The sequence below is a fragment of the Epargyreus clarus genome, unplaced genomic scaffold (genome assembly GCF_041222505.1).
Source record: "Epargyreus clarus isolate Ecla_fem2 unplaced genomic scaffold, WU_Ecla_fem_2.2 ptg000003l, whole genome shotgun sequence".
Classification (NCBI taxonomy): domain Eukaryota; kingdom Metazoa; phylum Arthropoda; class Insecta; order Lepidoptera; family Hesperiidae; genus Epargyreus; species Epargyreus clarus.
Genome location: NW_027332211.1, coordinates 8,786,718 through 8,800,946, shown reverse-complemented (window position 1 = coordinate 8,800,946; position 14,229 = coordinate 8,786,718). Strand labels below are relative to the sequence as shown.

The following is a 14,229-nucleotide window of genomic DNA, read 5'->3' as shown; positions in this document are numbered from 1 at the left end:
TTGTAACTTCACTATGTGTAACATGTCAATATCTTCAATATGTTCAACAGACATGTGTCACGCACGCACTAATCACTTCACAATATATTTAAAATCAGATACAATTTGTCCACAAAAATTCACGTCAATAAATAAAACTTGTAGTGTCTAGAACTGTAGTTCCCACTTTCTTCACAAACATCAAGCCATTAATCATTTCAACAATGGCTCTCAATATGTTGTCTTTTAATTTAATGTAATTCCAGGTATAGAGGATGGTACGCAGATGGTCCTTTCAGCGGGCATCTACATATTGGGCAGTGTTTGTTGCTTTTCAAAGATTTCTCTAAGCAAGACAGACAGTATACATGCCCACACTTAGTAGACGCAAGTGGGTTTTTGCCTAATTCATCCCAGCAAATAGAACAGAACCCAACCTTCTTTGCTTTCGCCTTCCTTGATTTTTCACAAGTTTTATTTGAACAGTCTTCATGATCCTGTAATTAGATAATTACAGAAGATAAGCCATTATAGCTTAAAATAAAGGGGTGAAGATGAAACTCCAATAAATGGGTTTAACTGTAGAGTACTTGTCTATACAAGTACTCTATAGTTAAACCCATTTTACTCCATTCAAATACAGCCTTAATAGTCATTAAACTATGGTTTTCACCCTATCCAAGATTAATTTTAAACATTCTTTTTAATTGAATATACACAGGATGTGTAAGTGTGTAGACAGTATCTTCCTTTAGGGGTTTTCTAGTGCTTATGAACTCGACCGACTCGACTGAACACGACCCTCCAAAAAATATTAAAAATCTACTCCGAGGCAAGCAACTTTGACTTCAAATGAGTTTTAGTGTTATTCACATATTAGAAACATTCTCTATATTGACCCTGCTAGATTGTTTCACATGTAACTTAAACAGTCTTATGCAGTTTTATGCATGATGAAAAAAACTTATTGAAAATTTTATGTAAGTTCACAAATTTCATGCATTTACAAAAGTGTATAGGCTTCTAAGACTCCCTATATTGCTAGATTTTAATACATAATTGAAATAATGAATAATTAAAGTATAGTATTAATTATTGCTTTGTATACTAACCTTCGATTTCTTAGTATTGATCCTGATGTGATCTGTGAAACAATTAGTTTCACCGTCAAATGAATCATTAACTAAATCTATTACTATGTTACTTTCCCTTATATTCCTTGGAGTAGCCTGACAATAATATGAAGTTGTTAGGTCAATTACTTCGCCTTCGTTAGTATTCGGCATGCTGATATCTGGTATTACGCAGGTTTGTTATTAACTATCAGCTGAACAGATGATCTTTCAAGATATTTTTTTTTCGCAGATAGTAACGATCACATATATAGTACGAAGTTTCCGGATAAAATACAGCCTGGCCACTAGGATCGTAAATATTGTACACTGCGATAAAACTTAAAGTGCCGTTGTAATGGTGTAGTCCCTGTAGATAAATTTAGTTGTAGATCGTTTCGTTTTAGTTCATAAACGTTTTATATTATTATACCCTTCTCTTTGGTTGCTGGTTCTAATCCGCGGTCCGCCGTTAATTATTATCAAATGTCAATTAGGGATGCGAGATCGATTAATCGAAGAATTGCTTTTTTCGACCAAAAAGATCGATTATTTTAATCGATCTCCAGTAATGAATAGATTTAGTGAATCAATATTTCATCCTAGAAATGTGTTGAAACGTTTTTGGTGAAGGATACGTAATTAAGTGATCGTTTGATCCTAACAACCTTCTTTTTTTTCGATTGCCTCCCCCCTGAATAAATCGAAGATCGCTTTTTATTTTTAGAGAATCAATTCTTTAGGCGTCGATTTTTGGTGAATCGATTTGAAACGATATGTGATAAATCGACTCACAAAAAAATCGAGACCTAAAGAATCGACACATCGCACTTCGTTTCGAATCATTTCAAGTATAGATATTTTACGTAAAGATATCAATGACAAATGTTATTCGGAAACAATTAAGTTATATTGTCTATGATTATTTATTGTCAGTTTCATGAGCGATTTTGGTACAACCTACATTTATTCCCGACTCACTTACGCGGCGCCGGCATGGTACGCGTTGGTCTCTAGGTCGAACCGGCAGCGTCTCCAGGCGCAGCAGAACCTGGCCTTGCGAGTGATCGTGGGGGCTGGTCGCTATGTCAGGAACGATGTGTTGGAGCGCGACCTAAAAATGCAGTCTGTGGAGAAGTTTGTGGCCCGCCTCGCTCGCTCGATGTACGATACTCCCACCTAAAGGAATTCGCGCCCCTTCACGATCGACCACCTGAGGGGAGGCCGCTTCGCGGGAGCTCCCAGGGTTGGTTCCTCCCTCCGACCATCAGGAACCAGCTTGGTAATTTGACCGAGTCCCGTACCCCCCGCTTAACAGCGGGGTTGGTATAATTTTAATGTTGTCTCATTATATTATGATATTATTAATAATATTATTATGAAAGAATATTAAAAAAATCCGGGGGGTATTCACCCCCTTGAGAATTTACCCGGGCAAAGAGGGTACCCTCGAGACCCGAATAATTCCTACCCAACCCCCATATTGCAAACGCATACGCGGCATATGAGAGACCGGTGGGTATGAAGTCCCATCTTGCTTGCTACAACATAGTTTGTTATGTCTATGTTTTACTATTATAGCCTGCGTAAAATTGCACGTCTGCTCTGAATATAGAAATGAATCGCGTCGGCAACACATCAGAGCGGACAAGCAGCTTGGTGCGGACTATACCCTGGGCAAAGAGTTATTTGTTAATTTAATTAAATTAGGACCTTATGGCCGTTTATCCACCGCCACCGTCACCGAGCCGATACCGAGAACGAGATTATTTCGGACCAATTTTAATATGACGCGATGGTGATAGTTTGTCCAACGCGACCGATATCGCCGGAATAGTTTGTTCCAGCTGTCACGAGTGTGACGGCAATGTATGGATAAGTTCAAACATGTTTTATATTGCCGGCACATCGGCCCGTCAAAATCTCGGTGGCGATTTAGCGGTCACACCGATCTACTCGAAATATCGGCAGCCGGGATAACGGTGCTCGGGTGACGGACGTGCGGTGGACCAGCTAAACTGTACTTTATGACCCGTCGAGTTTTAAATTGCGAGTGATATAGGTGGGTAGTGGGCACTACGGGAGCATTACCTGTGAATATGGAATTGCGGAAACCACAATTTCAATATCATGTACATCCCCTAATTTTTTAGTCTTAATTCCTAATGAAATACGTAGGTAAGCTCAAAATTAAAAAAAAAAAAAACATTAAATAAAAAGGGGGGTTTCCGTAACCCCCCCTTCACAGGGGAAGTTACTATGACCTCCCAAAAATCAACATCAAATTCGACGGATCATAAAGTACAGTTTTACCCAAGCGGCTATAATAATACCACAACTTCGGCGCCGTCATTAATTATCGGTACCGTAGAAATTACTTAAAAATGTAATTACAGCTGATAAACCAATACGGATTTTCCATTACTTATCCCTAAGATCGATTCGTCACTTCGCATTTTTGGGCCATAAAAACGATTGTTCGATAATCGATAAGGAATCTCAGATACATCTCTAGCCTGTGAAGTGTCATGGTTTGTCAAGTGAAATTGTCAAGTTTGTCACTTTGTCATTTTATGAAGTAAATTGTGTTGTTGGTTTTGTTGTGTGTGTTTTAATTCAATTTATAGGTATTTTGTGGTGGATTTTAATAATATCACTGCTAAAGTAAGTATACTATTAATTCCCTTATTTTGCTAAATTAACAATTAAATTAAAATGTTATGTATTGTTATCAGATGCACCTGGGTGTGAATATATCTAATGCACTACAGCAGTTGGAAAGTGTTAAGACTGCTGTTGACCAGAGCGATGATCCGAAATTAAAGGTATACGTAATTTAATACAGTAATTTAAGCAATACCTGATGATTTTTTTAAACAATGGTTATTTTCCTATCTATTTCCTTGTTTCTACATACTTAAGTTTACAAAACAAAATAGAATCTTTAGTGTTTCATATCTGTTGCTCTGTTATTTTATGAATCATGTGTTTTACATACATTTCAAATTGTAGGCGGCTACAAGTGATGACTTGAATATGCTGATTAATCTTCTGGAGAGTCCCATTTTGAAGAGTATTGCTACTTTACATGACTCTGTGGCAATGCTTGCCACTCAAGTGGCTCATCATCCATCTATTATACCTAGTGACTTTGACATCACACCTGCAGGCAAGTACATTATTTTGTAATATTATAAATGATGTGTTTAATAATATTATATGATATTAGTCAAGAAAGAAAAGTTACATGACCTTGCATGTGCACAATGCCAAATACATATTGATCAAAATGAAGTTAAAATTATATAGATCAATTAAAGGGTAATGATTATCATGTTCATTAAAAACTGGTCAGACATTAACTTTTCAAGCTGTTAAAATTGAAAATGGCTTCTGTAATATAAAAGTTATACTATGTTTTTATAGGTGACTTGGCCTTGCAAGCTAGAAACTTATATGTACATGAGGGTGAAGAAGAACAGAGAGTTCCTCAAGTATCACCACCAAACAGTCTGGAATTTGGATCCAGCTCTGACAATGAACGCATTATTGGTCTTGATGATGGCTCCGTTAATTCCAATATGTCCCCTAAACAGGTAAATAATGACTTATTTTTTATATCTATTTATTTCAATGACTTGAGAGGCGTGATCATAATCATAATCATTTATTCATTTGTCAGTAAGGATATTGGATGTTAACATTTTGAGAACAATGCATACTGTACCAAATATTGATTGTTCAATATTTAATGCGATATTAAGTGATTACTATTGTCCATCATTGAACCGTTACAATCCCACTCTGTGCATTGGTCTCAAATATATGGCCTAAAAAATAATAATTGTAGTTCATTGGTAAGTAATATGTTTTCTACTTTTTGTTCAGTGTTAGTGCTTACTGCACACTTGAACATTCTTTAGCATAAGTATATACCCAAGTCTTAAGTGTTATTTAAAAATGAAATTGTTGCCTATTTACTGAATTGTGTTACAATAATAGTCCATACATTAAGCATTTTTTTTAACATGTTGCTTCACATCATAGAAGTGCTATATATTATTCTGTTTTTAAATGAAATATAATTGAATTTATTGTGTTGCAGAGCCGAGGAATTCTGGAAATGGCACGTGAGGATTCTTTAGCATCTGCGTCAACAAACATTGTAGCCGGCGACTGGGCTCAAGTCGAAATCATCAACTTAGTCAATGATGGCACTGGGCTCGGATTTGGTAAATCAATTCTATTCTAACAATAATTTAAAAATAATTTTCAACATTGAAGACATAGCTCTTAAATCGAAACTTTTTTCATTTGTGTCATTGTTTGCAACATATATGTTTTCGTTTGATTTCTACTGGCTTTCGTTTGATTTTCTAAAATTTTTATTCAGGGATAATCGGAGCAAGAACAAGTGGTGTTATTGTGAAAACAATATTGGCGGGCGGTGTCGCCGATCGTGATGGTAGACTTAAATCGGGCGATCACATATTACAAATTGGGGATGTAAGTAATTTATGTTTAGTGAAAAAAATATTTTTAGATCTATAAATTATGTCCCTTTATTTTATATTTATTGACTCTATATTTTATATTTTAAATTAGTTTTCCATATAAATTATTGTGTGTAACATATGTTGTGGTATCACATGAATTTAATATCATTAACATAGCGCCCTGTCTACAAGTTCCATTTTAAAACGTTTGTAAAAGCTTGTAAAATTAGTTCAACTTAGACTGGGGGCCTCATTCAACTTTCCGTTCCAGACTTCATTCAACATTTCCGTCCCCGTGTCCAACAAGCTTAGTCTGCTTCTGCTATTGAGTACCAGTAGCCGGTATTAAAACGAATGTATTTCAGGTGAGCCTGATGGAGATGGGGTCGGAGCAGGTGGCGGGCGTGCTGCGCGCGTCGGGCTCGCGCGTGCGGCTGGTGGTGGCGCGCGCCGCCGAGCCCGCGCACCTGCCCGCCGCGCGCTCCGCCAGCGCCGCGCCCATCGTGCCCGCTAGGTTCATGTTCTCTTTTTATTTATTCTTTTTCTTACTTCGTCGCCTTAAAATTGAATGAAGCCACAAACGGCTTATTAGTAGGTTATTTTTTTTAATTCTTGACAAATAAAAACATTTTTAGAGAAAATTAACGAATAAATAACTAATACTGCGTAATTAACATAATAAATAAATAATTATTTCAAATATTTTAGGGACATTTTAACACGGAGACGTGCCAAAACTTTTTTAAGCAACTATTTCAATTCTCAAAACTGGGTACACTTTTTTGTTAGGAGTGAGTAATCTTTACTAATCTATGTTTTTAGTGTGTAAATGGCCATTGATAGATTTACGATGTAGGAACATATGGCATCAAACTGTATAGTCTTAATAGACTGTATAGACTTAATAACCTTATGGAAGAAAAAATATTATTTTGAATATGTACAGAAAAAAAAAAACATGTTTAGATTATTAGTCAAGAAAACTTAACATCAGATTGTCATCCTCAATCTTTATTTATTCCACTGTTGGTCTACACGTTCATTTACAATATAAAGGTGTGCCACTAATTTATAGTATGTAACACACATTTATTTACAGTCATTAACACACACAACAAATCAGAGTCACCTGTGACTGTGACCATCACTATTAGGATTAAGATTGAACAATTCTTACCAATCAGCTATTTTACTTATTTAAAAAATATCCTTTTCAGACTACTGTCGAGTCCAGAAGCATTGGACCGTTATCTGCTAGACGCGGGATTCGAACAAGTGTTCCACACCCAACCGGCGCCGCTCTCGCAACATACAGCTGCGTCTAGATTTGTTTTCGATGCATCCATCACTCCACCACCGGATTCTGGTATGTAGAAATACAGGAAATGATTTGTAATCTGTCTCTTCATTTATATCCTCACATATAGAATGTCATTCTTAATTTTCCACACATAATATGAAAAGTACACGATAGCCCAAGCCCATAATATATCAGACTATACATCTATTCTGAATGTAGGTACTAAACATTTACATTTTACCTGTTTTTGGTATTGCCGTTTACTAAATTTTTATTGGAAAATGTAATTTGTTGTTCTTTTTTATAATACAGTAATATTTTTATATTACAGATGCTGAATCGCCGGAAGTTGATAGATTTACAGTCCAGCTGAAGAAAGATGAGAATGGACTTGGAATTACTATCGCAGGTAATTTATTTATATTAATTGAATTTAAGACATTAAGACAGTAATTAAGACATTTCTTTTTTAAATTTTAATTAATAAATTTTAATTATAAAAAAAAGCTTCATTTTTTTTTGAATTATATCGATGTGTTTTGGTTTGATATTGGTACATGGGAAAAAAATTTTTTCCATCAGGTTACGTGTGTGAGAAGGAGGAGTTGTCTGGTATCTTCGTGAAGTCAGTGACGGCGGGCAGCGCGGCGGCGGCGAGCGGCAAGGTGCGCGTCAACGACCGCATCGTGGCCGTGGACGGCGTGTCGCTGGCCGGCAAGTCCAACCAGCGGGCCGTCGACGCTCTCAAGCAGAGCGGGAATGTTGTTACACTGGAGCTGGAGAGGTGAGATTCTGTTATAGTCCGCGCCAAACTTCTAGTCCGCTCTGAAGTGGACGGGTGCCGGGGGGTCCCAAGTTGTCTTCGTCCCGTTAATATGTACAATTTGCTGTTGCGACGCGACTCGTTTCTATATTCAGCTGGGAGAGGCTACAACTACAGCGGGCAACGCAACGGTGGTGAGACGTCTTACCTAGTTTATAGTTTATAGACTTCTGGGCAATCCTAGATATTAACTGACAAAACAGCATTAAATTATTGACTTGTACAATTTTTTAAATGAAAATTAACAAATTATTCCTTGCCAAATATTTATTTGAAAGACTTGTTTCCTATCTTATATAATTTCCTATCCTTATAGAAATTATCTTTATTATCAATATTAAAATAATCTGTGATTACATCACAGATACCTCCGCGGGCCAAAGTTCGAGCAGCTGCAGCAGGCGATCGCGGCGGGCGAGAGCGCGGCCGCGGCGCCGCACAACCCCTTCCTGCACATGCACCGCCCCGAGCCCGCGCTCACCCCCGACCACGATATACAGATGACGCATTTACATAACTCGTGAGTGTTGAGCTATTTGAACGTTAATTATACAGGGGACATAAAAGTTACTCCGAAACCTTAGTGGTTTGACGTTATCATGGCGACATCGATTTCTGATTTTAGACTAAAATTATCGCGGAATTGAGACATTTTTATTATGTAACGGGTACTCACGATATGCGTTTTTTATTGCCGATATTTCGACCCAGTTGCATGGATGCAAAAAAATGGATGGATAATAAAATGACATCGATTTCTATCTTATAGTAGAAGTGCAAAGTGATACTGTGTTTTGGTTTGGTAAGATTAGGTGTATTTACCACATGAATTATACTTAAGGCAATTACAATTATTCCTCGTCCTCGTCCAGAGGTAGTACCACATTTCTAGCTGACTTCATGTCAGATTTCTGGCTTAATTATGCCATTAAAAATGTCCACGTGTTAGTGAGCAGTATATCAGGTAAATGCAAAGTTGTTTATTATTTCGAAAAAAAAAGCTTCCGAGTTTATAATACCTGTAAAGTTTAAGTCTCGTGGCCGTGGAGGGCGTGTCGCTGGCCGGCAAACAAGCAGGCTGTCGACGCGCTCAACGAAAGCAGGAAGCTTACCTTGAGTGAATTTTTGAGATTACTTTGATATTGAGATTTACTAACTGCATCGTACTTTATATACATGTGAGATAGGTACATGTAAATAGTGTTCTAATATTGCACATGTAATATAAATATTGCTATTATTGTCCAGTTTGGAGGCGACCGAGGACGTACCCCCGATAACGCCTCCTCGCACGCCGCCGCGCACGCCGCCGCCGCCCGCCTTCGAGATGCCGCGCACGCACGAACAGAAGGAGGCCATACGACGCAAGTGGCAGGCTATATTGGGTAAGTATCTTTGATTCAGGTTTATTTAATGTCTTTATATTAACTTAGTTTTGTCATTGTTAAAGGATAGCAAATTAAATAATACAATTTTAATTATATTGAAAAGGAAAGGCTAGGATGCTTAAAAACTCAACTGTTGCCATAACGTAGTAACTAGCTGTTTCATTAGGTCGTGGTATCAGGGGTTATTTTTGGCGTGGCATAAGGTTTTGCATAGCGATGTAACACATACATTATCTGTAGTATTTAACATCGTTTACTCGGTTAGAATTTTTAATTGTATAAAAAATATTACATACGTGCATACATTTTTGAAATATGTTAATTAATGAAAATATTTTTATGTGTGCTAATTTCGCATTGCGCTATTCCAGGTGATGACGTGGAGATAGTGGTGGGCGTGGTGGTCCGCGGCGGCGGCGGGCTGGGCATCTCGCTGGAGGGCACGGTGGACGTGGAGGGCGGGCGCGAGGTGCGGCCGCACCACTACGTGCGCTCCGTGCTGCCCGAGGGGCCCGTAGGCCGCGCCGGCGTGCACCGCCCCGGCGACGAGTTGCTAGGTAACGTGATGTACTGCAGGTGATGACGTGGGATAGTGGTGGGCGTGGTGCTCCGCCCTGGCGACGAGATGCTCGGTAATTATCTAAAAGCCTTGATTGATGGCCGAGTTTACGCTAGTGTTAACGCGAGTCTCTCTCGCAGCCTGTCGTTCGTGATACATTAGGCGAAGTAAGCAGTTACTTTAGCTCTAGCCAAATTTCAATTCGTGACGAACCGCGTATCAGACTTCTTAACTTACAAAATCTCAGTTTTACCATCGAATCAACAAACCCGCGCATGCAAACGCACGCTTGTCGATCATACATTACTCCAGTTTAGGGACCCGAAATTCCGAACCGAAGTCGGGACTTCGAGTCCCTAAAATAGAGAGGTTTGCAGTGTAATCGATCATATCCTATTTCAATGCAAGTTAATGATTTGGAAAATCCAAAAGTGCACGACTCATCATAATGCTCATTTAATTATGAAATATAAAAAAAAAAAAAAAACTTAAGTCGTTCAAAATTAATTGCCGAAAAAACAGCTATAGTAGGAAGAAGGTACTGCACAAGCGCCCCTGGTGGAATAAATGTACATAATATCTATAGATATACAGTCTTGTAGTTTTCGTTTTTTATTAATTGCAATTAAACGACACTGAATTAATTAATCATTCGCATTCAGTGACCTACAATCGTCGATTAGAATTTTTTAAATTTTTTTTAACTCAAATGATGGATTTTTTCACAAGTTTGCAAAATTTTTTGACCTATTTTGGTGTTTCTTTCCAATTCTATTGCAGTAAATCAATTTTTGGGAATTAATCTCCATTAAATTATCTCGACAATAGTATGCAAAATATCTTGATTCCGTGAACTATCAAGGCTATAATAATAAAAATAGCCGCCAAAATGAAGCGAAAAAAATTTTTCGATCGTAAGGCACTCTCTGATGCTTCGCATCATGAGTCGTGCAAAAGGAGTTCGGGGAATTATTTACAAATCTTTGTCTCTTTTTCTTCGCACCAAACTAGCAAGTTTCACAAGTAACATAGATTTAATTTGATTTTTTAATTCCAACATTGTAACGGTTGCAGAGGTGAATGGCCACCGGCTGCTGGGTATGAACCACCTGGAGGTGGTGTCGATCCTGAAGGAGCTGTCGAGCGAGGTGTGCATGGTGTGCGCGCGGCCCCGCCCCGCGCCGCAGCCCGCGCCCACGCCCACTATCGAACTGGCGCCGCCTGCGCCCACTCTTGTCAAGGTAATAAGCTTTCAAAAAACCAAAACTCCATCCAAATTGGATCAGTAGTTTTTGACAAAATCGCGGGTATACGAGCTTACATACATATATACATTGCGGTCGATTACAGAACCTCCTTTTTTTGAAATCGGTTAACAAATAGTTCTAAGTAGAAGAGTGGACTACTAGTCAGTATATACAACTCGTCCCTCTACTGTTGAGCATCATCAAATTGCTTTATGAAAGAGGGTAAATACCTGCAAGTTTATAAATTCAAGCATTTACGTGAATCTTTATACAACATAGTATTTTATTTATGGAGTAATCACTTAGTAGAGACCGCGCCAAAAGTCCGCTCTGAATATATAAATGAGTCGCGTCGCAACAGCATATTGTAGATATCATCGGGACGAATACAGCGCGGGACCCCGCCGGCACTCTCTGTTGCTCGATCTTGCCCACGGGTACATAACTGCGTTAGTTTGCCACACTGTTACTACGGAGTATGTACTTGTCAACTACAAGACCTTGGACCACATTGGCTCTCTGACTACACCTGCTCGCAACAACTTCTGAGCGGACTAGAAATTTGGCGCGGGCCATATCTTAGTAAAAATACTCTACCAAAATTACCACTTCAGTCGAACAGTGTCATGTTTTTGTCGCTAATGCTTAATTTTGGCCGTTATTACTTTTTATTATAATATTTTAATACAATATTTCATATCCTCGAACATAGATAATGTACATGAAACATGTATAAGTCACGGGTTACTTATAACGCCAACGGTGTGTGTTCCCAGGCGAAGTCAGACGGCAGCCTGGCGGGCGCGGGCGCGGAGGAGGGCGGCGCGCTGTGCGCCGGCAGCAAGGTGCGCTCGCGCTCGCTCGAGCCGCTCACCGGCCTCGCCATGTGGTCCTCCGAGCCGCAGATCATCGGTAAATATAACATTTTCTGCCTTCTTTGTTGACGAGGCAAAAAATCTTTCAAAGTCACCACACGCCGTGGGAGCGACGACGCGTTATGTGGGACTTTTACCGCACTAAAGCCCCCCCGGTAACGATTCTTGGCGCTGCCTAGAGGACTTCATGATCTCTAAAAAACGCAACCGGAGTTTAGACTTCTTTCTACCTACATGACTACTACAGATACTAATGACTACAGATGCGCCGGCTGTAGCCACTTATCATTAAACGAACTGTTCATTTACTTCTTCAATATTATAAAAGGTTTTGTTTGTGGTAGAACCCTATTTGATTCGACTCCGGCCGCGCCACTGCCACACCTAGGTCTGTCTAATTACAGCAAAACGATGCTGATTTTTGGTTAAAAGGGTATAGTAAAGGAGACGTACTTTTCCCAGGCATTGAATTATAGTTCCTAAGGGTAACAGCACATCTGTGGTCGATCTCTGATAATAATTTGATTTTATCTGGAGTTGTTTACAGATGTCTACGGGCAGCAATAAACGCTTACCATCAAGTGAACATCATGTTCGCCTGCGACTCCCATATTATATAAAAAAACGTGTATTTTATTAAACTTATTCTCAAACTTGTATTTGTCATTGAATGTAATAGTCTCTATAGATATTTGATACAGTTCTGATAAAAAGCACGACTGTTACTCGTACTGAAACATGTGCTTATCGTAACACAGAGCTGGTGAAAGGCGAGCGCGGCCTGGGCTTCTCGATCCTGGACTACCAGGACCCGCTGCGGCCGGCGCACACGCTGGTGGTGATCCGCTCGCTGGTGCCCGGCGGCGTCGCGCAGCAGGACGGCCGGCTCATACCCGGCGATCGCTTGCTCTTTGTCAACGATCAGGTCATTATGTTACATGTTTTTTTAATCTATTTAATATATTTGAAGTTATATAATTGTCTTGGCGCGATTGGAATTAGCTTAAATGTAATACATTATTGTAACAAATTATGTTATTATGTCAACAAGTACAATTTCTTATGTAACGTCTGACGTAAGTAAACACACGCTTTTTATATACTTTCGATCTCTGCCAATATTCCCCAAGCTTTCTGACAATAATGTTACGTCACGGTACTGTTGCAAATAAGCTTAAATTGATTTCGTGTTTTTTGACATAGGATAGATTTTACAAAAACCAGTTCGTAAAAATAACATTTTTACATTTTTATATAGATTGTTATGTCGTGATTGAATTTATATAATAGTTCCTTTATCATGAACCCAATTTGTTAGTTTAATTAAATTATATTTTGAAGGGAAAAAAACTAATAAAATGATTATTAACCATTATGCATTTTAGAACCTGGAGGACGCGAGCCTGGAGCAGGCGGTGGCGGCGCTGAAGGGCGCGGCGCGAGGCGTCGTGCGCATCGGCGTCGCCAAGCCGCTGCCGCTCGCCGACGCGCCGCCGCCGCTGCCCGCCTCCGCGCCGCCGCACCGTGCATAACCTGGCCACACCGCACGCAACCACGAGCCTGGATATCTAGCCGCATCGCGCGTGGATACCTCTCACACCGCACGCAACCACACCGAGGCTGGTTATCCAGCCGCATCGTGCGTCTCATACAGCACGCGGCCACAGCAGACCTGGATAACTCTGCAGCCCCATCTATGTGTCAGCGTCTAACCACCTCTCATTTTGCATACATCAAGCTTGGATCCAGTCCCATCGCGTTTAACCACCTCTCACATGGCCGCATGGATACGTCTTACGTATACGTATTACTACTAGCGACGTACACAACTACTGTCATACCTAACACACAGCTATCGCAACTATTACTTTAAATTCTTACACGTGGCAGTCGTGAATTATGAATTTATTTTAGTGTCCTACATTAGTAAGTAAGGGAAAAAAGCATATTAAGAATATATTTCTACCTGTATTTCTTGTTATTCTCTATTAAATATGTTGTCTGTTTCTAATTTAGGAAATTATCTTATCTTTTGGTAATAACTACGTTATTCATTATTTTAAGGGTAACTAGGTTAATTACTCTTTCGTGGTACATTCCACTATCTCGTAATGATAAAAAGAATCACGCGTTACTGTATTATTTGTGGCATGAGATATTATGATTAATAAACCACAAAAGATAACCATTTCTTTACGTTATTCGTAATATTTTGCAAATTAACTTGTTAAGTCAAAAGTCAAAATGTACTTAATTAGGTAAAACATACAACATAAGATAATTATACAAGGTAATATTATGTAAGTCAAAAATTTATGAATAGATTCAAATAGTCAATTTCAATTTTCAGTTTACAAAATGAATTGTTGTTCTGAAAAATATAAGTGAGTTATGATGTCGTTTTTATTGATAAACGATAATTACATTTTAAAAATTTTAATACTAAATAG

At 38.9% G+C, this 14,229-nt stretch overlaps 1 protein-coding gene across 1 annotated transcript; it reads left to right on the top strand.

The window, feature by feature from the left end:
- The first annotated feature begins 3,597 nt into the window (after positions 1 to 3,597).
- Positions 3,598 to 13,311, top strand: Patj (patj crumbs cell polarity complex component). The gene is made up of 17 exons (XM_073080955.1): positions 3,598 to 3,755; positions 3,827 to 3,916; positions 4,104 to 4,260; positions 4,518 to 4,687; positions 5,197 to 5,323; positions 5,485 to 5,597; positions 5,953 to 6,101; positions 6,805 to 6,953; positions 7,219 to 7,296; positions 7,470 to 7,671; positions 8,075 to 8,230; positions 8,959 to 9,095; positions 9,470 to 9,655; positions 10,732 to 10,898; positions 11,681 to 11,816; positions 12,538 to 12,704; positions 13,165 to 13,311. The coding sequence occupies exons 2-17, from the start codon at positions 3,827 to 3,829 to the stop codon at positions 13,309 to 13,311; spliced, it is 2,331 nt and encodes a 776-aa protein (XP_072937056.1). The 5' UTR covers positions 3,598 to 3,755.
- Positions 13,312 to 14,229: the final 918 nt, after the last annotated feature.